Source organism: Pelodiscus sinensis, chromosome 1 (assembly GCF_049634645.1).
Source record: "Pelodiscus sinensis isolate JC-2024 chromosome 1, ASM4963464v1, whole genome shotgun sequence".
Taxonomy (NCBI): Eukaryota; Metazoa; Chordata; order Testudines; family Trionychidae; genus Pelodiscus; species Pelodiscus sinensis.
In genome coordinates this window covers 88,496,454-88,522,753 of record NC_134711.1, presented here as the reverse complement: position 1 = coordinate 88,522,753, position 26,300 = coordinate 88,496,454, and the positions used below count along the sequence as shown (strand labels likewise).

The 26,300-nt window shown below is 50.3% G+C and overlaps 1 protein-coding gene across 4 annotated transcripts; it reads right to left on the bottom strand.

Moving 5' to 3' along the window:
* Window positions 1-1,455: 1,455 nt before the first annotated feature.
* NAGA (alpha-N-acetylgalactosaminidase) lies at window positions 1,456-26,031 on the bottom strand. 4 transcript variants are annotated; one of them, XM_006120517.4, is made up of 9 exons: window positions 25,916-26,031; window positions 14,139-14,303; window positions 10,705-10,879; window positions 10,272-10,449; window positions 9,373-9,467; window positions 7,604-7,765; window positions 6,973-7,170; window positions 6,235-6,378; window positions 1,456-5,393 (listed from the first exon to the last, which is right to left on the bottom strand). In XM_006120517.4, the coding sequence occupies exons 2-9, from the start codon at window positions 14,291-14,293 to the stop codon at window positions 5,211-5,213; spliced, it is 1,290 nt and encodes a 429-aa protein (XP_006120579.2). In that variant the 5' UTR covers window positions 14,294-14,303; window positions 25,916-26,031; the 3' UTR covers window positions 1,456-5,210. The 4 variants fall into 4 exon arrangements, with proteins under 4 accessions (XP_006120579.2, XP_075791902.1, XP_006120577.2 ...); XM_075935787.1 differs by having other exon boundaries at window positions 25,912-26,001; XM_006120515.4 differs by lacking the exon at window positions 25,916-26,031 and adding an exon at window positions 22,885-23,038.
* Window positions 26,032-26,300: the final 269 nt, after the last annotated feature.

Here is a 26,300-nt window from a genome sequence, read left to right as displayed (position 1 = left end):
GGGATGTAAATAAAGCACATCGAAGTGCAAATGAAGCGGGGATTTAAATATCCCGCACTTCATTTGCATAATTGCATTCTAGCGCTGTTTCGAACAAGCGCCATTTTGAAACTGAAACCGTGGTTTAGACGCAGGTTTGCCAACAGCAGGGTGAGGCATACAGGATGTGTCGAGAAATCACTCTGCTGTCGGCAACATTCCTGCTTCATTTGCACTTTCGATGTGCTTTATTTACATCCCTATGCCGACAGAGGGGTGTAGTGTAGACCTAGCCATGGTGTGGTTATATCCTACCTCTTCGGGGAGGAAGGCTACCTTTTGCCATTATTTCCTAATGTCCTAGTTACTCACAGCTGGCATGCTAAGCCTTTGTGTCATGCTAAGCACCACACTTCACAGGGAGCGTGGGAGGTCTGTTTATGCAGTATTCCTGCAGCTCTTCTATAAGCAGCTGTCCTCAAGGGGCTTGTTTGCCCTCATCTCCACAATAGGCACAATGTCCTTTTACTAAGGAGCAAAAGTGGAAGGTGCCCAGTTCTTTTCCCTGCCGCCCAGTTGTGATGGTCAGCTATTCCTGCTTTTGGATGGAAGTGTCCCAGAGGGATTTTAACCTTTCTCACACATTCACCTGCACTCATACAGCTTGTCTTGCACAGCCCAGACTTTATTTGGTGAAAGTGGTACCAAATTTTGGATAACTTCAAGAGGGCGCGGTAGCTGGAGAAAGCACTCGGGCAAAACACCTTCTCCTGAAGCTGGGAATAAGGCAGGCCTAGGACAATCACAAACTCAAGGCTGAGAACTGCTACCTCTACAGCGGTCACTGAACCCTTGTTACAACACTCCAAGTTGTAAGAGATGGAGTCTGTGCCTATGGTCCCATCTGCTGTGAAACTGGCTGCTGTCCTATCTGGGTCCCTGTGCCACATTTCCACTGGCGGGCTCTCTACTGATACCTTGGTTTGCAACGCTACAAAGGTCGTGCAAGGAGAGAGGAGGAAAAATGAAAGGCTACAAAAGTGTAACAGCAGCCAGTTGTTGCCTGCACTTAGCTTGGCTGGCTCCGCAGCCTACACTGAATACCCTGTGGGGCAATGGGACAGAGGAAAGCTTAAGTCATTCTTTGAGCATCTCTCAGTGCAAGCTGTTGGGAAGGACAGATACTCCTGCCCTCGGGCTGTCTGCTCCAACTCTGTATACAGCTAGTGGGTGCGGGAGGCACCTCTACTGTTGCTCTGGGGATGTTTTTCTGGCTGATGACAAAGTCCACAGAAGGATTGCTCTGTTTATACAGGTCCTACACTGAACCTAGGGCCTCTCTTACCACCGCCTTCCCTCCCCTCCAAGTCCAAGTGGGGACACAGTGGGCCCCATACCTCATCGCTTGACTTGCTAGATTCTCTTCTTGAGGCAAGGATAAAAGGGAAACTTAAGCGACTCTTACGCAGCAAGAGATAATCTTAAATTTGTTTTTATTGTAGACCAAGTGACCTGTTTAAAAGAGGAGTCTTAATTACAAAATTAATCTGATTGTGGCAGCAAAGCCTGAGTCCTCATGGAGAAATAACCTTGCCCCATAAATGCTTTCAAACTAGGTCCCAGTCTGCATCAGCTCCCCTGCTCTAATGTATAGTCACCTTTCCCTGGGTGGCTTTTATGGCACTCTACAAATCTGAACGGTAACGCATTTTATGCTGCCTTGTTAGACAGCAGTTACCATAAAAGAGATGTGCCTGGCTTCTCTAGTTAAAAATGAAACTGCTAGAAACTACAGGCTTGCTGACAGTGCTCAAGTGCACAGCAGGCACCTTTTGAATGGGCAGGAAGTGCAACTGGTCCTTCATTTGCTTTAATTGGAAAACAATGTAGAGTTTATCACAAGTACCCGGCTGGTTTTGTATAGCTTGGGCTATGCCCCGCTTCCCATTGCTGACTAGGGAGTGGAGGGGCCCTAGGGAATGCAAAATGGCTGTTACAGCAGGTGCTAACCCTTTTCCTTGCAGAGAAAACCTCAGAAAACCTAAACAGCTGGAAATCGGTGTTATCAGCTTGCGGAAGTGGAAAGGGAACAGCAGCTGCATCTACTTCTGCAGGTAGGGGAGAGGGCTGAGAGATGAGAGCAGTGGTGGATAAGGTCTGGCCCATCCCAGTTGTGTGTGTGGCCTGCAAGCCCGTTGTTTACCACTGCCCATGCACAGAGTTGCCTGATTCTGCTGGTTTCCATCCACATAGTTTTTTCCTATTGGTATCTCAAAAGTGACACACATTAAAAAAAGGGCACGTGAAGTGAGGAGCGTGCTGATTGCCCAGCATTGACTGAGAGAGCTGCAGCCAATTGGAGCACTGCTCTGGTTCCATTGGCAAATGCTGTGAGCAAAACTAACCTATGGGGAAAGACCATCTTGATTTGTGACACTCTTGAGGTCCACTGGGAGCCAAGGTTGTCCGTTACTGGGCTAGAGATTCTCCCAAATGCCCCAGGCTGGCCCTGCAGCTTGCAGCGCACTAACAAACAGCTATCCCTTATGTTGCATGGGGACGATCACCTACTGAAAGACTGTTGCAGTTTGGTCCAAAATGACCAAGGCCAGCTCCGCTAGCAGTGAGTCAGTACCCAGCTTTTTAAAGCACAGGCATTTCCCGTTGTATCAACAGTACCTCCTACTACAGCAGGCAGCCATCTGCGTGTGTCTTGGTGTGCACACACAAAGCCTGGCTCAGAGCCCTGTTGCAAAGTGCCTGCACCATCCAGTTAGTATTTGCTAGTCCATATATTCCCTTCCATGGCCAAACCACATGCCGCCGTCTGTCACATTCATCCAGCTTGGAGGGGCCCCTGGCATTCTGAAATATTCTTCCACTAATGAGGAGCTAAGCCCACACCCTGCTACCCCTGCCCTTTTGCTATCAGCATAGGCCTAGCTGGGATGGAGACAATAGGTTGTTTTTCTTCCTGTTACTACATTCCACTGCCAACAAGCAAATACAATAATTCTCTAGCACAACTTAGTGTGACATACAGCAACAGGGTTTCCTTTCAGACAATGGAGTGCAACCAGATGTGGGTGTGGGGCCTTACTGCAAGTGACAGGCTCCTAACCTGGCAGCGTGTTAGTAGCTAAAAGGCTGTTGGTCAGGGAGACTTCCAAGTATGCATGGACCTGCCTTTATTTGAAAAATCCTGGAAGGTGGGACAGCTAGCAAAGGAAGAGAGCCTGGCTCCATCCAGCAGGAACAGCCAAGGCAGTTGCTGGGTTACCCTGGTGCTAACATGAAATGATTTTCAGCTGGACAAGATTGTGGGGGCACAAGCATTTCTGAGCCCCCATCAAGCAATGAACCAGGCAGTGTAGGGGCTTGCTTTCTCAGTTAGCAAAGCTCTGTACAGTTAGCGCGGGTGCTTTTCTGACAGTGTGAACACGGCATAATCAGTGGAGAACATTTTAAGTTTCCAGCCTGTTCTGTGACTTAACTGAAGAGGCAGGCTGGACTTAGCAGCAGTTGGGGAACCCTGTTTAGTTTCTGCTCCACCAGTGCTGTAATGGACAGTCTCTTTCCTCAGTATCTAGCACTAGGGCAGTGCTAATATTCAGCCTCACCCAGGCTGGGATTCTGTGATGATCGAGCTCCTGTTTGCAGGGCATGTGGAAGATGTAAACAGGACTAATAATATTCAGGTCTGAGTGATATTGTCCACATTTTACAGACTAGGAAACTAAAGCTTGTTCTACTACACCAGGGCTGCATCTAGACTGGCAAGTTTTTCCGCAAAAGCAGTTGCTTTTGCACAAAAACTTGCCAGCTGTCTACACTGGCCGCTTGATTTTGCACAAAAGCACTGATGTTCTACTGTCCGAAATCAGTGCTTCTTGCGCAAATGCTTTGATGTTCCCGTTCGGGCAAAAGCCCTTTTCCAGAAATGTTTTTGCGCAAGAGGGCCAGTGTAGACAGCTAAAAACTGTTTCGTGCAAAAAAGCCCTGATGGCAAAAATGGCGATCGGGGCTTTCTTGTGCAAAACCGCATCTAGACTGGCATAGACGCTTTTCCGCAAAAAGTGCTTTTGCGGAAAAGCGTCAGTGCCAATCTAGATGCTCTTTTCCGCAAATGCTTTTAATGGAAAAACTTTCCCGTTAAAAGCATTTGTGGAAAATCATGCCAGTCTAGACATAGCCCAGTGGTTTTCAATTTATTTCCCGTTGCAGTCTGCTGATGCAGCTCTCTGTGTTATATGAGCCATATTTACACACAGAACCTTTATGCTACAAGAACGGCCCGGAGGGTGTCACATGTGCCACAAGCTGTGCTGAATGGGGCGTGGGTTGAGATCTACTAGTCTACACTTAAAAATCAGATCAACCTAACTACATTGTTTGTGGCTATGACACACCTTGAGTACTGCAGTTAGGTTGGCCTAGGCCTTTCTATTGATGTTGCAGAATTCTTCCATCCACTTGCCTGTTGGGAGAGGTGGATTAACACCACTAACAGAAAAAGCCCCACCTCTCAGTGCAGGAAGCAGCTACAGGGCTGCAGCTCCATAGCAGCATCACTATAGCAGGGCTAGTGCAGACATAGCCTCTAGCAGCTCCTGGGCACGGGCAGAGGCAGCATTGAAATTCAGGTGTTTCTAAGTCCCAGGGCCCTGCTCTGGCTCCAGGACAAGGCTGCCTCCTGAAGGAGCCAATATTTTCACAACTCATTCACTTCCAGTTCTGCTGATTGATAGAATGAAAATTCAAAGTGAAGGAAATGGCCATGGAACATGTGATTGCTTCTATCGCATCTCCACGGAGATTCGCGCGTGACAGGAACATCCTTGGTCAGCTCTATAGCCCTACTGCAAATGTAGGAGAAAGGACTTCTTCAATGAGCTGCTACTACTCTAGTAGGGATCAAAACCAAGTTTAAGTCCTGAGAGTTAGCGGATGCCCACAGGAGCCATGTTCTGCAATCCAGGGAAGGGTCTCAAAGCACTTTACAGTCAGAAATGAATCAACCCTCATCTCACGCCTGGGAGGTAGGTAACCATTCTCCCTGGTTGAGAGAGAGGAAAATCAAGGCACAAAGAGGTCAAGTGTAGATCATTAGCTGTGCTGTAAGCAAGGAAAACGCCCGCCCCATGAAATGTTGGCACACCCATGGGAGTCACTCCTGGACAGAGAGAAACATGTACCCAATAGGAGGCTTGATAACACCAATGCTGGTCCCCTCACAGGTCAAACGGATTGAAGCCCTTCTCCTGGGGGTGCTGTCTGACCAAGTTCCAGGGTTGCTCCAGGTACATTGTGGGATAGAGGTACCACATGACTACTCCCGAGGGGTTAACAATGACAGTGAAGTTCTCTTCAGCCTTCAGGCCACTGATGATCCCGCCGCTGTACACGTCCTGGGCCTGGAAGAGACATGGTTGTTTCCATGGCGTGTCTCATCCCAAAGTACTTTAAACCCCATTTACATACTGGGATCTCTCATCTGCCTTGGAAGTGTAGCTCCTTCCCCACCCCCACCCCTGCAGGCCAAATAAGCAAGTGTACAGCAGGGCACAGTAACGCTACGCAACAAGGGCAGACCACTGTATCCAGCCCAGAGGGATTTTGATCAGAGGCTGCAGGAGTGGGAACGGTTCCAGTTAAAAACCCCCAAGAACCAGACTGATCCCAGAAAACCCAAGACACAATAACAACCTCCCCACCATCCCTACTAGAAATCTCTTGTTCACACCCTGAGCAAGCCTGATCCACTGTAGCTGGGGAGAGCCAGGGGACGACAGCCTACCTGCAACCACACTGCCAAACAAAGTTCCTGGGCCAGGCTGGTCAGTGATTTGGTCTGATCACTGCCCCCGCCCCCCAGCACCATCTTGGAGAGAGAACTGGGGCAGGAGCTTTCCACACCAGAAAGGACCCAGTTGCCTGCGTTCAGGACAGCAGCATTCAGAGTCCACGCTAATCCCTGGAATGCCTGTTGGGGAGGGGCAGGCCCCATTCCCAGTGGGTGGATGTAACTGGGGCTGGGGGCTTGGCAGCTTGTGGTCTCCACCAGTGCTACGTGTTGTGTGAGGCTGAGGGGTCAGGCAAACACTACATTCAGGGGCACATTGCAGGGCACATTGCAGGAGGGGAACTCTGCACCTCAGTGCATTGTGTGTGAATGTGGCGTCTGCACTCCCCACTCTAAGGGGCCTGCATGGCAAGGGCATTTGGAATGGGCCCTGCTGGGCTTTCCTGTCTCACCTCGTACACGGCGCTGGCGGAGAAGTTGAGCTTGCTGAGGGAGGTGGTGTAGCGGTACGGCATGTCTGTCCGCCGGCTGAAGAAAACCAGGGCGCTGGCTGAGTGGGAAAGCGGGCGCAGGAATACCTCAATCCGAGCCTTCTCCTAGAGAGAAAGAGGGTATCTAGGTGCATCTCCAGTTTCTCTGCACTTCTCCCTGCACCTGCCACCCGCTCCCACAAATGCTCACCAGCTCTCGGGATGGCTCATGACTCTGCCCTGGCAGGGGCCTAGGAGCAGGGCTGATCGAGTCTCTGTGTCGGGCAGGAGGTGCCCAGCACCTACACATCGGGCATCAGCAGGAGGGAGTGAACTGGGATTATCTGACGGCCTCTCTTTCACTGCCAGAGGGTCCCAGAAACCCAAGATTAACCCTCTCCAAACCAAGTGACAAACGGGGAATGGGAGGACAAACAAAGCAGCCGAGTCCGGCAGGGAAGGAATGGAGGAGGGGAATACTAGAGCTGTTAATAACAAGCGTGTCTTAGTTCAATCCTGCCGGGGGGGAAACGGGACCTCCTCTTTCCTTATGGAGGCCTCCCCCAATATTGTGCTAATTCCAAAAATCCCCAGCCATTCCCAGGCTCGGCTCTCCTTCTCCCCTGCTACCCAGCCAGTACCTCTCAGCGGCTGTTCTCCCATCCACTCCCCTCTCCCAGGCCCCTATGCTGTTGTATTCCCACACGCTTCCTTCTATACCTGAAGGACCCTGCGTCCTTGGATTCCCAAGGGGTCCTGGTTGATTTTGATCATCAGTCGGTTCTGCAGGATCTCCCTGGAGCTGCGGGAGAGGGTGCGCAGGTCGGTGGACATGAAGAGTGGGGCCGCTAGCATTGTCCACAAAGCCATCTGGGATCGGGACTGTTCATAGCTGAGGCCAAAGTTTCCAATGATCAGCTGTGGCACAGAAGGGGAGCAGCGGGTGGGGCAGAGAGAGCGGAAGAGCAGAAGGACAAATTAACAAGACAAATGCTGCAGTCAGTGCAGGGCCCAGCCATGGAGAATGATCACTGGATTCCTGGCTAGCAACTAACACGACCATAAAGGTGTCCAGCCACATCCATGCTCACGGATGTTAAATACTCATTAATTGAAATACTAATACGTTTAAACCCCACACACACCTTGCCCCTCTGCTAGGGCCTTTCATGCTGAACGAGGGATGCTGACCAGGATGGAGGAGGGGTTAGGCAGCTGTGGCAGTCTACGGAACTCTAGGCCTGTATGGTGTTCGAAGAGTTCATGAACTGCCGCCAACCATTCTCCACCCTGCTTCTAGACAGGAAATCCCTGGTGATCCTTCCCTCCACCATCAACAGCCCAAAGTTACCATGTCTGGGTCATTCCAATGGCCAGGGCCGGACACCGGCTGCAGCACATCCTGGTTCGCTGAAAACCAGTCCACAATGGAGAGGATGCTGTTCCACGAGTCTTGAATATCACCATAGTTACGCCAGAGGTTACAGATGTTTGCCAGAAGGGTGTAATTCACCTGGAAGAGAACAAGATGGTTGAAGGGGGCAGTTGAGGGAGGAGAGAAAGAGGATGTACGCGCAGAATTGAGGAGTCATCCTTTGTCATGGGGACGGTTGAGAAAGACGCATGGAAAAAAGGAGGGGGAAAAATACCAGTACTCCTCCCCTGCATACACTGTACATTCCATCGCTAGTTCAGAGGCTGACAGCAAGACTCACTGGGAACACTGGGCTCAGATTTAAGACAGTCTTGATGGATGAGTGGGAATTCAGAGAAGTGCAGTACAAGGGGTACGTCTAGACTACAGGCTTTTGTTGACAGAAGTTTTGTCGACAGATACTGTCGACAAAACTTCTGTCGACAAAGAGCGTCTACACTACATTCAGTTTTGTCAACAAAGCAAGCTGCTTTGTCGACATGGTAGTGTAGATGCAAAGGACAGTTTATATGCAATAACACCTTCTGTCGACAGAAACTCTGTCGACAGAAGGCGTTATGCCTCGTAAAATGAGGTTTACCAGCGTCGACAGAACTCAGCGGTAGTGTAGACGCAGGTATAGTTTTGTCAACAAAAGTCCACTTTTGTCGGCAAAACTCTGTAGTCTAGACACACCCAAGGTGACTCCAGGGCCAGGGGCCTGATTTGTGGGTACAGGTGAATGGCCTAGCTAACCAGCTAGAGGCAAGTGGGGGTGGGGGAGGACACAGTGGCTATCCTTGAGAACTGGTGACACAAAGGCCTAGAACGCGGTGGGGCAGAGGTGGAAGGGGAGCGAGCTAAGGGAAAACTCATGCTCCACTGTGGAGGAGTCCCCCGGGGAAGGCCAATCATTGGAGTCCTTTAAAACTGGACAGTGCCCTGAAGAACACATGGTAGGGAATGAGTCTGGGCTGGCTGGGATAGGGATGGAAAAAGGTGTCCCACAGGCCTCTGCTCTACATTTAGCTCCAGTGATTCTCCTGTAGATGTTGCCACTTTTCAGGAGCGTCCTTTTTCACTAACACCACAGATTGGTACCACTGCCCTTCCTCTCCCACCCCAACCTGACATCCTTCCACAGGGATCCACACCCGGTCTGCCAGCCCATGTTCCCTTTCGGAGAGCAATGCCGACACGGCCATCACAGCAACTGGAGCAGAGGGCAGGGAGGAAACGAAGATGTTACGAATTCAGACAACGCTACATAAAAGCTCCCCCCAGGACAGTCAGTACAGGACACTCGGGGCATGTCGAGACGACGTTTTATTTTCGAAAGAGAATATGCAAATTCTGTGGAAATTTGCATATCTTCTTCCAATTGCTTTTTTGAAAGCGGGTCTTTCGAAAGTGAAAGTAGATTGGTCACGTTTTTTTCCGGGAAAAAAAAACAAACAAACCCTTTTTCGAAAAACCACTCTTCCTTAAAAAAGGAGGTTAACGTGGTTTTTCGAAAAAGGGTTTTTTTTTTTTTAAAAAAACCCTGCATCCAGACTACTTTCACTTTCGAAAGACCCGGTTTGGAAAAAGCAATCGGAAGAAGATATGCAAATTCCACAGGAATTTGTATATCCTCCTTTGTCAATAAAATGTACTCTAGACGTGTTGTTGGAGGAAAACTAAAGGAAGCTTCCAGTGAGCCTTACCTTAGGTGGAAGTCCTCCCCGATAGGCTGGCCAGCTGCAGGAATAGGCAATGGGACGACCTGTTGCATTTAAGGCCATTGCCATCTTAGGGTAGCCTGTGAGACAAGAAATCCAGTTGGTTAAGGAGATGACTGGCACTAGTGACAGAACTAGAAAGAAAGCAGCATGGGGTGGGGGAGGAAAGGAAAATAATAGAAGCTGCCTTCCTTAAGACTCAAAAATTTGAAGGCTTCTCTACCTATACTCATGAGGCTGAAACCCCACTTCCCCCACCAACACTGCCAAAACACAGAGTAGCCCACCAAAACCCAGATCCATCAGACAAGCCACTCTCTGGCCACCTATAGGATTTCTGGAGAAAAACTGATCTGCCTTATGGCCAATCTCCCTTCCCACTCCCCACTTCCCCAGACAGCCTCCTAGGCATGTGCAAGGCTAGTTTCTGAAAGCTCTGTAGCCCCAGTATGAAGCAAGCATCTTGAATACCTGCTAAAATCCCAGCTAGGGACTTAGCTCGGAGATGAAGGTCCAGAATGGGAGGCACAAGGAAATGAACCTAACACAATGTAGGTTCCTGCCCGTTAGCAGAGGTGTTCTCGGCCTTTTACCAAGCCACCGGTCCCCATTCAACACATCCCTCTTGAAACATGCCTCCAGGGTCGTCAGAGACCACCCCAGAGTCCCTGGCATATCAAGGGAAGCACCATGAGAATCAGCCTATTGGTTCTGGAGATGGGGATTAGGAATTGAGATGGCAGTCCCATTGCCCCGATACATGCAGAAGCCCCCGTCTGGGGTGGCCCACAGGCTGCGAGATGTCCTCCCAGTTTCTGACACTGAGGACAGGGACAGAGTGGTGTGGGTCTCAGTCCACTCAGGCCGGGAGACACAGTCTTCACCTTGGGCCTGAACTTCTTCCGATGAGTAGCAGCCATCCAGCTTGAGCATGTCTACACCCCACTCTGCGAAGGTCTGAGCATCCTGTTTGATCCGGTCCAGCGTGGTGCCTGGGTAGCCCCCGCAAGTGTACGTGCCCAGGTCTCCATAGATGCCTAACTTCAGCCCCCGGGAGTGTGCCTGTGTGAAGTAAAGGGCTGTAAGAGCGCGTCCGCTTCCCTGGCTGCCACTCAGGGAGGTATGTGTTGGGGGGGAGGAAATGTGTCAGAGTGGACAAAGCTTCAGCATCGCTAACTGCTCTAGAGCATCACCTCCCACATCTCACAGGTCATGGGCCTCAAAGCCACAAGTGGCTGAAATACTGAGAACCCTCTATGCTCCCCATGGTCCCTTCCCTCTCGGGATCTGGCCTTTACATCAAAAGGATCCGCTCACGTAATCCGCCAAGGCTTTGATCCCGTGGGGAAACCTCTCAGGATCTGCGATCAGTTGCCCTGCTGCATCCCGCTTCTTCGCCATCCAGCAATCGTCTATGTTCACGTACACGTAGCCCAGCTCCTTCCAGCCATCGTCCGCTAGACGATCTACCATGTCAACGAAGAGCTTCTCACTGCCCCGAGGATGAGGAGAGAAAGAACAGGTGCAGAGCAAGCAGAGGTAACAAAACAAACAAACCCACTAATAACCGCACTTAACACCTGCTCCTCTTTTTCCCCAAAGGCTGCAGCACAAACCGTTCACACACAACGGGTCATTCAACCGTTAACCAAGATGGAAAAGGCCTGTTGGTTATATCTTCCCCTGGCACTGCAGGGGTCTGGTCTCCACAGCAGAGTCTTAAAGCCTTTCTCCAGTCCAGTTTTAAAGGACTCCAGCAATGTTCACTTCCCTTGAGAGTCTATTCCCTTGTCCACCTGATCTCATCAATAAGAAATGGTTCCTGTTATGCCTCTTTACAGCTCTCAGAGCTGGAACTTCTCTGCCCTCAGTGGCTGTGGGATCTGAGCCCCTCACAAGCTGTAATATATCGATCCTCACAACACCCCTGGGCTAGGAGAATGCTAGTCTCCCCATTTCACAGATAGGGGAGCAGAGGAAATCTGTGGTCACACAGGAAATCTGTGGGGAGCAGCAAACTGAACCCACACCTCAGACTAGTGTAAACCACTGAATTATCCTCCCTCTCTTTACTTGCCTTGCTGTTTCCTCCCTCAATTCTCATGTGGCCAGTGCAGGCACATTTTGTCCATTTGCTCTTTCTAGTCATGCCTACCAAGCCCATCAGCAGTTTTGTTCTTTAACTGCCCTCCAGTTTCTCAATCTCTCTTGGTTACCAGGGTCCCAGAACAGCACACGGAACTGTCGGTGGGGATCTCGAGGCCTATATGGGGAGGGGCTAGTCCCCTCCCACATTGGCCATACAACCCACACCTGCAGTTTCGCAGCTCCTGGGCTCCAGCCTCAGCTACAGGGAGCCCTACCAAAAAAGCTACAATTCATACCTCCCAAAATCCCCTCACCCCATTCCCAGCCTGCTTGGAGCTAGAGACAGGGGCAGAAGGAGCTAGCTGGGGACACCAGGGACTTGAGAGGCTTCTGCATGAGGTGATCTGGGCGTGGCCAGACAGACCATTGGACCAATGACAAGGAGAGAGCCAGCAAGTGTAAATCAGGGAATCATCACTGAAGTCCCATTGCTCTGAAACTCTAACTGCACAGGTCAGGCTCCAGCACCATGGGGACCAATATCTAGACACAGACTGGTCCAGTCCCACACCTGCCACAAAAAGCCAGCTGAGGAATCCAGGCCAGGGAAGAGTGGCGGCACCCTCCCTACCAGGGGTGAACTAAAACCAAAGGTGACTTCACTGCCATCAGCCAGTGCCACAGCGCTGCACCACTCCATCTCCAGATGCACCACCTCAGCCCAGCATCTTCCTTGGGAAGACAGGGTTGGAGAAGTTTGAACGTGTTTGGAGGTGGGTAAATAGCTTGTTTATCAATTAGTTAACCCAAACCCTTTCCTTCCCTAGATCCTAGCTTCCTGTTCCTACTAAAGTCACCTCCCCCTTTGTTAGGCTGTTGTTTTTGGTGTGCCGCTCTATTGCTGGGATTTGTTTTATTTACTTTCATGCCTCTGGCTTTCCATCCCTTGCCAGCTAGTAGTATGGTCACTGATTCCCCCAGGGCTGGCACTCCTGTGTAGGTGGCACAGCAAGGAGTTCCTTGAGTGGAAAAGCCCGGGGGGAAGGGGAAGCCAGGCACCAACTTTCACAAGGAGAATGGACAAGCTTCAAATACTGATGATGGGTGGGAGGAGAAGAGGGGGAGTCTCTGTCCACCCCTCTGGGGAGCGGCTGGAGTTATGATTTGTATTATGTTCGCATCCAGAGATGGGGAGGTGCCCAGGCAGAAGAGCTCGTGGTCTGAGCTGACCTCCTGTGAGGGGGTGTCCCAGAATGACCACAGGGAGGGAGGGAACCTGTGCAAGGGTCACAGTGACAGGAACGTCCGATTCCATAGACCAGCTCAGTGTACAGAAATACATGGCTGTGGCTCATTCATATTATATATAAATCAGCAATCCCTGCGGGCCACCCCCACTGCGATATCTCTGCACACTCATCTCCAAGCCCTTTTGAAACCCTGCCTCGAGGCAAGTTCTTGTCTAATTTGCTGTCCTCTATCCTGCCCGACTGTCAGCAGGATCAAAGAGCAAGGAGGGGAATCCAGGCTGCCTTGATCATTTTACCGGGTGGAGGGGCAGGCTGATCACGTTCCAGGACTCAGGCTGGCACTCCCCTTTGGTCTTTGCTTTAACCACAGAAGGCCTTAGCGCAGAAATGAGCAGCGCTCTGATTCACCACAGTGTGTGGGCCGCGGGTGTGCTTCTGATGCTGGAGGGAAAGGAAACATTGTCCCTCCCCTTAAAATAATGTGCCTTGTTTCTATGGGGGGTGTTGAAAGGCCCGTCTGTTGAATGGAATCCCAGCAGGAGATTCCCAAATTAGATCTGACATTTCCATGAATAAAAACAGCAAACGCTGAGACGCCAGCTGGAGTACAATTAACAGGGATGTCAACCCTGTGGCTTCAGGTCACAGTGGAACTCTCCAATCCCCCTCCAGCCAGGGTCAAGAAGTGTATCTCTAGGATGTGACACGGCACAACTGAGGGTGTTATGACAATTTAAGTCTTCCTCTGAAACATGAGACGTCAGTGCTGCTAGTGGTGGGAGGCAGAGACAGAGCACACCGACCCAGCGCAGCCATTTCCTCCTTCCGTCTATCGCTTTCGCAATGTTTTAAAAAGACTCTTCTCGGCCTGGAGACGTGATGGTGTAGGGGGCTAGTGATCTTTGCCTCACATCTGACTTGAGTCTTGCATGAAAGGAGTCTAGTTTTCTCACCTCAGACGATGCCACAACACAACCCCTCTGCAGCCACCTCCTTCACTCCCCAGATGTTTCTGCTCCATCCACACCTTTTATTTTTCCCAGCTGCCAAATGGCTTGGGGGAAGAGGGGGGGGGGAGAGACAAAGATGGGGACTGAGTGAGGGAGAGGAGGGGACAGAGAGGGACAGACTCTGCCTAAGTGTCCCTGAATAGGGGGGAAGAGATGAAGTGGAAATGGCTCAGCCCAAGGTTCAAAGTCCCCCTTCTGCCTGTGCTCTCCAGAAAAGCCAAAAGCTATTCAAACAGAGCACTACGGAAAGGTGATGCTCTTGCTATCGACACACCAAGGGAACGCAGGGGAATGCCTCATGGTGCCCTCGGCTGCAGGGTGAGCCAAAAGTGGGAGCCATTTTGCCCTGTCTCCCTCCTCCCCCTTCATCTCCAGAGGCAGCCCCCAGTGCTGCCTCGCTCACCTGATGCAGTTGTCAGGGTCGGTCTTGCAGTCGATGTTGCAGCGAAATCTCTCCCATGCCAGCCAGCCCATCGGGGGCGTCCGCATGAGCCCGTTCTCCAGAGCCAGGGCACAGGCCACTAGGGCCAGGCCAGAGACAAAGGCTGCCAGCTTCATTGCTCTGGAACTAGGGATAAATGCTGATGAGAGACACAGAATACGCTCACTGCGCTGGACTATTGGCTTTTGCTGGACTGTGGCAAACTCTGCTTCTGCTGTCCTGAGGGGGATGCAGCGTTCTCTGGCTCACGGCTTCTTTTTGCTCTTTGTTAATTCTGGGCCACAAATGTGATGGGAAAAGACACATGACAGGGTGTGCAGACATGGGGGCGGGGTGTCTACCAGGGATGTGAAACTGCTCATAGGTTAATGTGCATGGTTACACACAGCCCTTCCTCTGTGCCCCCCCCGCCACCCTCCCCCCCCACACACTGCTGTCTCTGTGTTAGATGCAGCCGTGTGGGGGAGCAGGCAGGAGCCAGTATCTGCCAGCAGCTGGCTTTTAAATTGGGTCCCTGCACGTACCAGCTTCCAGGGAACCGAATGCCCCCCACCAGTGTGTAACTGATGAAAACGTCAGGGGTTATATATTCACTTGAATAAATGAATTTTAAGATCCCTAGTGTCAACACAGCATACTAAGCCCAGGCTTTGACTTGGGTTTGAGCCTCAGCCCTGCTTCTGTCCACACACAAGTCAGCCTGACTTGAGACAGTAAGCCCTCAGCACCTGGGCTGTATGAGCGCAGCTCAAGCTGCAGATCTGAGTCAGAAGGTCAGTGCAGTGCAGTTTGGACGTGTCAGCAGGGCTGTGAGACCTGGGGCCAGCAATTGCAAACCTGGGCCTGCCATGCTGTGTGGGCTCTCAAGCGTAGCTTTACAAACACAAAGCCCAGATCCCACAGACCCGAGTTTACAGTGCAGTGCACACGCACCTGGTCATGTACTTGGCTTGGTTTTTTTTTTTTCTAATCTTTGATCCTCACTTCTGCCTTAGGTGACCTTCTATAACAGGCTGAGTGGAAGAAACGTATTTGCTTTCGTATGCACTGTTTACAGTCAGAGCCTGCAGCTTATCTACACTACATCTCTAGACTGTGTCCTCACCTGGCCACAGCTTCTTCCTCCTCTTCAGCCATCCCCTGCCTGCTTCCCTCCAGGCCACTTAACCCCCTTTGCTGCCAGAATAGTCTCCCTTTCCTTCTGCCAGCATCAGGTCTCTCTGCTCTTCTTGAATCTGTACTGATTCCCCTCATTTTCCTTCCACATAAACATCTCCTTGCTCCCTAACCTCTCCAGAACCTCTGCTCCCATTTCTTGTTCCCCGCTCTGCATAACGCTCTAGCCATTCGTGCCTTCCAACTGTTCCCTTTGGAGGTGCTGGCACTCTGGGATGAACAAAAAGTTTTGGGAAACTGGGCTCCACGCGGCGCTGCCACTTTGAAACGTCACCTGCAGCCTGAGGACACCTCAGCTGGCCCCGAGATGCACGCAGCTTTTCAAAACAGCAGCACTATGTGGAGCCCCAGGTTTCAAGCGGCAGTGCTGCTTTAAAGTAACCCCTCTTCTTCCCCCCTTCCCCCTCTGCTGCCTCTTTCTGATAGAGGCAGCAAGGGGGGCAGCTACTAGTGGACTATCTGATAAGCATTTGCTTATCAGACAGTCGACTTGTCCTTCACATCCCTACTCCCAGGGCTTCATGGCTGTAGGAAAAGCTTGAGAATGTGACCCCTAAAAGCCATATCTCCCAAAGACTGAAAGAACCCCAAAGTTAATATTTTTGGCTTAAAATCAGGAGATTTCAAAAAGCCCACAATTAGAGGGCCCTGACATTATTTTCAAATAGCTGGGATTGAAAGTGTTGAACACGGTCATAGGTGCTGGAACAAAGGGTGCTAGGGATGCTGCTGCACCCCTGGCTTGAAATGGCTCCCCTCATATACAGTTTGGTTAAGTGGCACTCAGCACCCCCACTGTATAGATTGTTCTTGCACCCCTACACCTGTGCAAAAACGGTGCTTTCTTCCTCATCTGCACCCTGTGGAACTCCTACCTGTGTCTGCTCAGGTTAGCAGCAAAGAAACTGTGGGTGCTATTTGCTAGGGAGTGGAGATGCAAAGTACAGCAAACCAGCAGCCTAGCACGGCTGGGGAATATCTGTAGCATGGAGGGCCACCCCGGCCAGCAGAGCGTTGCACCTTTGGTGCAGGAGAGCAGCAGGAGTTTTCCTACACCTGATGGCATGCATCTGACGAAGTGGGTCTTTGCCCATGAAAGCTTATGCTCCAATAAATCTGTTACTCTATAAAGTGTCACAGGACTTCTTGTTGTTTATGCAGATTGAGACTAACACGGCTACCCCTCTGATACTTGTATTCTTAATTCAGTAATTAACTGAACACAAGATTATCCAAAGCTTATCTTAGAAGGCAATGTATATTGCAAACTGTTTTGTGAACACTTGTAAAATGTGTATTAATAACACAAATGCTAAACTTTTACTTACAACTTACTTCATATTAAATACTGAACCTAAGTGTAAAAGAAATGAAAGCCACTCAATGTGTAGCAGAAGAAAATCTGATGGGCATTAAGAAGGGAAACAGACTTGCTGAGTCCTTGAGCAAGATGGGGGAAGGCACGGCTCTGGGATTCCGGAAAGGGCAGGGCCTGGGGTATAAGGGGTGGGGTAGGTGCCAGATTCCCCCAGCCAGCCTTTCAGCACTGCCCAGCTGGGGCTCTGGCAGTGATTAAAAGGGTCTGGAGCTCCATCTGCTGCCAGTAGTCCAGCGATGGCCAGAGAAGTTTCCTTGGTTGCCTGGAGTCATGGCAGGATGGACAGAAATGTCAGATGGGCCGGATCCAGTCTCTGGGGGTATGTCTACACTACCCCGCTAGTTCGAACTAGCGGGGTAATGTATGCATACCGCACTTGCTAATGAAGCCCGGGATTTGAATTTCCTCGTTTCACGAGGAGTAACGGTAGTTCGGAATAGGACCCTAGTCCGAACTACCTAGTTCGAGCCCCGTGTAGCCGCGCTACACGGGGTTCGAAGCAGCGGGGATTTAAAAATGGCGGCTCCCCGCTTATGCTAATGAAGCCCGGGAAATTCAAATCCCGGGCTTCATTAGCAAGTGCGGTATGCATACATTACCCTCCTAGTTCGAACTAGGAGGGTAGTGTAGACATACCCTGGGCCATATTTTGACCACTCCTGTACTGGGCTGCACACTTCACACTTCATTGCTCATGCAGCCAAGCCATGTGTATAATCCACAGGCAAACCAAGGCCAAAACTGGGGAGGGACTGGCTAGAGTGGTGGGCAACAGTGTTCCCTCTAATTTTTATATCTCTGGGCAGAATAATTTTTGTGTGCACCAATATGGAAGTGATGTATCACATAACAAAAGTCATTCTGCACATGGACACATTTTGGCGCTGAGGGGTTGAGGTACAGGAGAGGGCTCGGGGCGGGGGCATATGGCGGGGTGCAGACTCGGGTGGGCCTGGAGATGGGGGGGTTTAGGGTGCCAACTGGCCTAGGGATAGAGGACTATCCAGCCTTTTCTTATCACTGCAGCTGCGGGCCAGGTGAGTGGCACCAGTCTACTGCCACCACAGCTCTAGCAGGCACAGCTGAGGGAAGGGCACTTGTCTCTAGCCAGAGCAGGTCCAGGATAGGCTGGGTGGGAGCCAGGGAAGAGGTTTCTGCCCCCTGACAGCGGCAGTTCTGGGTTGGGCATGATGGCCCAGGGAGCAGGGAGAGGGAGATGCCCCTCACTCAGCCTCAACACAGAGCAGCTGCAGCTGGGTGGAGGCGTTCCAGCTCTGGCATAGAGTTGCCAGGGCTGGAGGAGGGAGAGGTCCCTCCTTGCCACAGAGCTGCCGAGGTCAGGAGAGAGATGATTCTGCCCAGGCCGTTCCATGCTGGATGTTGGTAGGGAGAGGCAGCGCTCTGTGCAGCCACCTCGAGCGGGGCTTGTTAGGCAGCTCCACAGCAGCACAGAGGAAACTTAGGGGGGGACAAGGGGCCTGGCTGCAGGATGGGGGCTGACTAGTGTGCGGGGCTGACTGGCCAGCTAGAGAAGGGAATGGCCAGAGTGGGGAAGGGAACGTGTGTGACTGACCCTGTCTGCTACATGTGCAGAGAACAGCTTACCAGAGAGCACCTGTGGCACCAAATGGGCATTCTGTGGGCCTGACTGCAATGCCAACGAGGCTTTCCTGGCTGCCACCCCGCTGACTAGGGTGCTACCCCATGGAACCTAGAACACTCCTTGAAATTTTGGAATTGATCTGGTGCAAAGTGGCAGACAGAGCAATGCTGCTGCCTGGATTGTGGGGCCTTGCTTTGCTTGCCCAACTAGAAAGTGGAACTTGGTCTAAATAGGAAAGAAGGAGCTAGCTGTGGCCAAGGCTTTTAAGTTCCCTCTTTTGGTTTCACAAGGTGTAGAAGTAGTCTGGAGATTGGGCATCAAATCTTCAAGCAGTCACAAGTTCACAGAGAGATACAGACAGACAGCAGGGAGGAGACTGCAGCTGTACAGACTGGCTGCTTTTACTAATGTCAGCCACAGACACTTGGGCAACAGACACGTTATAAATACCTAGATAAATAAGATAGAAAGAATCAAGCATGGCAGGTCTCAGTACTCTCTGAGGAGATGGGTCCATGTTACAAAATCTCATTCAGTTCAGCACTCCACAGCACTGGCGAGGCCATGGCTGGAATACTGCATCTAGCTCTGGATGCCACACTTCAGGAAAGATGTGGACAAATTGGAGAGAGTCCACAGGAGAGTGACAAAATGACAAAAGGTTTAGAAATCCTGACCTCCGAGGAAAGGCTACAAAAACTGGGCATGTTTAGTCTGGAGAAAAGAAAACTGAGGGGGCACCGGATAACAGTTTTCAATGTGTTAAGGGCTGTTTGTGAAGAGGAGAGTGATCAGATGTTCTCCCCGTCCACTGAAGGGAGGACAAGAAGTAGCAGGATTAATCTGCAGCAGGAGAGATTTAGGTTAGATATTAGGAGAAACTTTCTAACTCTAAGAATAACTAAAAACCTGCAATAGGCTATCAAGGGAGGTAGTGGAATCCCCATCAGTGGAAGGTTTTTAATAACATGTTGGATGGACGCCTGACTAGCTACCATTCACCCTTCATTAATGGCAATTTGCCTCACACAGATTACAGGGACGGTCTAGGTCTGCTTGGTCCTGCCGTGAGGGCAGGGGGCTGGCCTAAATTGCCTCTTGAGATCCCTTCCACTCCTAGCGTTCTATGATTCTGTGTCTCCAGCTGGTCCTGTGCTCTAGCCCCAGACCGCAGAGCAGTTCTGCTTCTCTTTTCTTTTTGGTGTCTAGGCACATGGGGCTGCCTATGTGCCACTTTTCTTTAGCACTCAGCATAAGCCCAGCATCTCTGCAATAGGCGATCAAGGGAGGTGATAGAAAACCCATCAGTGGAAGGTTTTTAAGAACAAGGTGGACAATCCCCTGTCAGGTATGGTCTAGGTGTACTAGGCCCTGCCTCAGCACAGGGGATTGGACTTCAGATGACCTCTCTAGTCCTAAATTTCTATGATTCTATTACTGTTGCTGCACAGGAAGGCCCATGTCGACTAGAATAGCAGGAGAAGGGATGCTCCTTGTCAGGACCAAGTTGTACTGCGGAGCTGTGTAGAGAAATTCAAGGCAAACCTAGCAAGCAGTAGAGGTGCATTGTAGGTTAGGAGCCAAATTCTCCTGAGCTGGGTGGTCTCACAGCTTCCTAGTAAACCTTGTGCAGGGGCTCAGGACTGCAGCAGGGAGAGACATCTCTCCCCAAGCCCTGAAGCTGGCCGGAAAGAAAGCAGGGGGCTTCCCATCCCCACTAAACCCAGCACTGTGCTGCGGGAGCAAGGGGACCCCTGCTCACTAATTCCAGCAGGGAGCCACCGAGGTAAGCCCCAGTGCTCTGCCCTACCCTGAGCCCTCAGCATCCTCCTGCACGCCAAAGCCTTCATCCCTAGCCCAAAACTCACACCCTCAGGCCAGAACCTGTACTTCCTCCTGCATCCCCACTCCCTTATCCTTAGTCCCACCCTAGAGACTGCACCCCAGCCAGAGTCCTTGCACCCAATCCTCTGTCCCCAACTTGAGCCCTCTCCTACACTCAGCACCACATGGCCCCGCTCCTGCCACATTAATTTTTGTTAGGTGCACCAATATGAAGATGACATGTCACACATCCCCTCTGTGTCACACATCCCCTGACACTGGTGCATGTAAGAACATTCATTTGGCTTGGGATGGAGGAAATGAGAGGGAACACTGGCTAAGGGTCATGTGCATCTGTAATCTGCAGGGTAAATTGGCATTAATCTCAATCCAGTCCTATAAAGCAACATGTTTCCTTTGAGAAAAAAGTGGGTCCTTGTATAGGGGCCAGATTGTAACCATGTCCAAACTGACTGGGCTGCTCCCAGCAGAGAAATACCGACCTTTAGTCCTCCCACACGAGAGAACCCCCTGCAGGCAAATAAGATCTGGCTCTCAAGTCACAAACTCCTCCCAGGAAAAAATGACTTTTGGGCTGTCTCTACACTGGGCCAATTATTCCAGAAAATCAGCCACTTTTCCGGAATAAGCTGCGAGCTGTCTACACTGGCCCTTGAATTTCTGGAAAAGCAACGATGCTCTACTGTACAAAATCAGCCGCTATTCCAGAAAAACTATTCTGCTCCCGCTCGGGCATAAGTCCTTATTACAGAACACTGTTCCGGAAAAGGGCCAGTGTAGACAGCCCAGTAGTCTTTTCCGGAAAAAAGCCCCGATCGCAAAAATATCGATCGGGGCTCTTTTCCAGAAAAGTGCGTCTACATTGGCCACAGACGCTTTTCCGGAAAAAGGGCTTTTACGGAAAAGCAGCCTGCCAATGTAGACGCTCCTTTTCCAGAAAAACTGAAAACGGAATAGTATTCCGTTTTAAGCAGTTCCGGAAATTCATGCCAGTGTAGACACAGCCATGCTGTGCTGAGATGCTGGGCTCCGTAGGGGCCCAGTGCAACACCATGGAAATCAACAGGAGTCTTTCCCTTGACTTTAACGAGCATTGGATTTTGCACTGTCTGCTAAGATAAAATGGGGAACAATCCTCAGAGATCTGAGAAGGTCGAGGACCCCACATTGGCAACAGTAATCATCTAAACATATTTACAATGGAGAGATAAGTAGCTCTGAGGCCCGGGGAAGTAGGACATGGAGTCATAAATAACTTTGGGTGTGTCTAGACTACATGCCTCCTTCGACGGAGGCATGTAGATTAGCGAGATCGGAAGAGGGAAATGAAGCCGCGATTAAAATAATCGCGGCTTCATTTCCCTCTTCCGATCTCGCTAATCTACATGCCTCCGTCGAAGGAGGCATGTAGTCTAGACACACCCTTTTAGTTTATTTATCCCAAATCAGCCCCAAATCAGTAGCAATTACAAGCTGTAATCATTTGATGACCGTTCTATGAGCTGGGTGGAACCTTGGAGAATCTCAGTCCAGACTGCGCTTACACTGCAAAAAGTCACCAACACAGCTTTCGCAAGCTGATGTTCCTGCTGGAAGTCTCAGTAGAGGTCAAGAACTGACCAGGGTTAGAGCCCAGTGAACGTCTCATTATGAGCAACACAACTCATAAGTTTGGCCCTGGTTTCAGGAATTATCCAGGATTGTGACTCATCTTTGTTATTCGTACTTGTCCAATGAACATAGGGCAGCCTATGGGACAACTGTGAACTATTCATTTCATTTACTCGCTGTTCAGGGTGTGATACTGGTTTCCCAAGTCACATGGGACTATTTATGCTCTGCAACTTAAAGACCAAAATTTTAACAACAAAATTCCCAGCCCCTCCCCCCAATACCTATCAGCGTGGACTTGCAGTAGCAGGAAGAGAACTGCCTTTTCCCTGCCCAACTGGAGGAAGTTCCTCTCCTGCAGTGAGAGAAGACTGGGGGGAGTCCTCTCTTCTGTACCCCAAACCTCTCACCCCCAGTTCCATCCCAGATACTGCACCTCCTACCACAGCCTTCACCCCTGCACCTCAACCCTCTGCCCCAGCCCTAAGCTCCCTCCTGCACGCCAAACCCTTCATCCCCAGCCTGAGTCCTCATGCCCCCAACCCTACGCCCCTTCCTACACTCCAAACTCCTCAGTCCCACCTACACCACCGATCATGCACGTGCAGAATGAATGTGGTATGTGCACCAATATGGAGATGAGGTGTTACACATAACATGCATACAGGCACCACATTCATTCCACAGATGGACATAAAAAAAATTAGAGGGAACACCCGTGAACACTCCTGACACTAACTGCCAGCCCACTAGTCCGCATCTGAATGTGTGTGACTAAGTTATTTTTTCATCTTGAGGGGTGACCCTGCCTTGAAGCTGGTTCAAGTGCCCGTGTGGCGCTCCCGGCACTGTAGTCACTAGTATCCCAAGTCTACAGCCCTCACCCAGGCACGTCGACGACCGTGCAGCCAGAGACCCCGTCCAAAAGAATCACCCCTCTCGGGCAGGCAGGATCTGTCCGGTTCCTTGTCCACTCCCGCTCCCTGCAGGCACATGTAGGCTGCAGAGCGCCAGCCCTGCCCCCAGCGCGGAACCCGCGTCCGCCTGCAGCGCCCGCAGCCTGCGCCTGCCCGGGCGCCCGCCGGGTCACTTACCGGGAGGGGTCCTGGCGCCGGGTAGCAACCAAGCAGCCGCTGCAGCAACTCACCCTCCGCCGGGACCCCAGCCAGGGCGGGCAATCACGTGATCCCCGCCCATTGATCACCTGACCGACCGGTTTGGCAACTTTGGAAAGGCAGGGGCGGGGTCAGCAGCGGAGCAGAGCCCCGGCGGGGTGGCTGGGCGCGCCCGGTGCGGGAGGCGAAGCCGCCGGCCTCTCAGGGGGTTGCCGCAGCCTCCGCTTCCCGAGCCTGCCCTGTCGGGCGCGGACAATCAGCGCAACCAGTCCCTGGGAGAGCAGCTGCTTGGCAGGCGCGGGGAGGGAGCGATCGCTGCCACCAATGCCAGGGGGAGACTGAGATGACTTGCCAGTCAGGGCGAAGGCCGCATCTCCCCCTTTTGAGGTGACTGTGGTTCCTAAAGGCCCTGTTAATGATTATAGTTGTACTGGTTGAGCCTCGAGCCCCCAAGCTTCTACTGTATCGGGCCCTGTACTCACCCTGTGTCTGTGACACATGCAGTTGTGTAGTGATATGGGCGGCAGGTGACCTTGCCCCCTCTCCCCATGCAAGCTACCCTCCTTTCCCATGTGGCTAAAGGAGCCCCAGCTGTGAACAATCCCAACCCCCTGGCCAGCACAATTGGACTGATCTCCCATCATTGCCTGGATGGGCTGAGCCTATGCTATGCACCAGCCATATCCAGTGGCTACAGCACTAGCCTAGGAGTTGGGAGTAGGGTTGCCAGATGGTTTCAACAAAAATACCAGACACTCTTGACATTACATTACAATCTACATTACATCTTCTTTAGAAAATACCAGACATTTACATGTTCTTATTTCTATTTTTTCAATTTTTTCAAGCTCAAATACTGGACTGTCCCATTCAAAACCGGACACCTGGCAACCTTAGTTGGGAGCCCCCAGGTTCAATTCTCTCCTCTTCTAGGCTTCCTGTATGAGCTTGGATATGGCCCAGATCCTCAGAGATATTTCAGAGAAACAATGGGAGATGCCTAACTGCCTTTGAAGATTTGGGTCTTAGTCTCTCTGTACATCTATTCACCATCAGTAAAATGGCTTTTCCCTACCTCAGAGGAATGCTGTTAAGAATAGAAACTGTCTGCTGTGGGGAGTGACATGCAACCATGGGTGCCAAACTCAGGGCAGATGGCCAAGTAGCAGGACAGAGACCCCAAACTGGTGGTATGTTGCATAATTAGATTTCACCAATCCAGGAACAAATGTTATCTTTAAAAGGTATTATAACAGTTTTACCATCTGTCCAAGGGGACTATCTTGTCACTCAAGCAAGATGGACTTAGTTTGCTAGGCATAAAAATGACAAAATATTGAGGATTTTCCCAATTCCAAGAGACCTTCCATTTACCTTGAGTCAATTTGTACCTTAGGTCTTACATCAAAGATGCTTACATCAAAGCCAATCCTATAGTAAACTATGTAAAGATTTATTTTAAAAAGAATTACCACATTGTTAAAGCAGGCAGACATGTGAGACAAGTGAGTTAGTCTATGGCTCCACTAGGTGACAGAATTGTAGTAGTCTGTCAGCTGTGAATCTCCTTTAGGGCTACCCAATTTGACCTGGAGAATCTCTGCTTCTGTTTCATAACTTTAACCTTGTGAGAGTCCAAACAGCAAAAAAGATGAAAAATTTTCTTGTCAACTATTTTTATTCCCTTCTTCCAGGCTTATGGGGCATGTCCTCTTGCATCAAGCCTCTTCGTAAGTCTTTGTATTATGCTGTCCACAGTGGCCCATTTAGTTTTGGTAAGCCTTCTTGATGGTTAGGAGGGTGTGTCTACACTGCAACAAAATTTTGGGATACCAGAGTATCCCAAAACAGCTATCCCGTGTCTTCATAGCAAGCCTGTTATTTTGGGCTTGCTATTCCGACGTCCCTATAAACCTCATTCTACAAGGAGTAAGGGACGTTTCTGAATTGCGTTTTATTTTGAAACATAGTGCTGTGTAGACAGTGCCAAATGACAAAATAAGCTATTTCAAAATAGCATAGAAATAATACACACAATTTGCATAGCTCAAATTGCATATTTTATTTCTAGTTATGGTGTAGTGTAGACGCACCCAAGATGATCCCTCCTTACGGGTTTGTCGTTTCAGAGCAAAAAAATTTTAGAGTTACAAAGCAAAAACTTAAATATTACCTGATCACCTGGAATAAAGATACTATGGGTGATCAATGCATGTAGCAACCACAAACATTTCATAAAATCTAAACACATTGTTATGGGTCCAATATCCACCTTAAGCATACTAACACACAGGTGACCCAGACTGGCTTCCAGCAATGAATTAATTGTCAGTATTGGTCTGAAGCCTAAAGCCCTGGTAAGAGCTGGCAAAGCTGGCCTGCCAGCATCACAGATATGTTAAAGACTGAAATGCTCAGATACCACAATAATGGGGGCCTAATTAGTACCTCAGAAAGCTATAATAAAAAGAGCCATAGCCCCAAAGATCTTACAATCAAAGTATAAGTCCATAGAAAATAAGTGGATAAAACAAACAGGGGGATCAGATGGAAGCAATGGGGCTGTATTGGTCCCCATAAAAGAGAGTGGTCACAGAAACCAGCTGTTTACCCACTGTTACTGCTGCTTGTTAGGGGATGTGTGATGTTAAGTTGTTGTACAATCCCCATCTACAAGTTCTGCCATGTGTTCCAAGGAACATTAAAGAAACCCACATTTATTTCAAGTTTTGTTTCATCCCCTGTTGTCACAATATGGCAATGTCAGTCTGATATTTGATAGCACTTACCACAACTGCATTTGAGATCCAAACAGCAATTAAAGTTTGCATGTAAAAAAGTCAGCAAGGTGAAGAAACAAAAGACCAATGCACTTCTGCGGTTTCACAAAAGAATTATAAAGAAGTGGCACTTCCTAGACTGCAGACACATGGGCTGATTGCCATGTGGCAAAGTTTGAATGCCATCTCAGCTAAGAAGACAGAATCAAGAGGGATGAAGACTTACCCACCTAAAGTTGTCTTCTTGTTATGACAAATGGACATATTGTCAGGGGATAATATCTAATATCTTTAACGAGAGCATGATCGGGCAGCTGTGTGCCTACCAAAGCTAGGAGAGAAAAGCAGGGACACGTCTTGGAAGGACAGGGGTGTGTTAACATGACACCACCCCGCTGGGTGTCTCCCGTTTAGGGACAGTCCCACCTCACTAGGGACACACCACGCGGGCCACACAGCTATAGAACTAAAAGTTAGTTCTAACTTTCCCCCTCTCTGCAGCTGAACAAGCTGTAAACGTGGCAGGGGGGGTGCGGCAGGGGCAAACAAGAAGCCTAGCAGGGGCCCGTGTACACCCCCAGGTTAGGGGGAGGCTCGCAGGGAATGAAGTGCAAA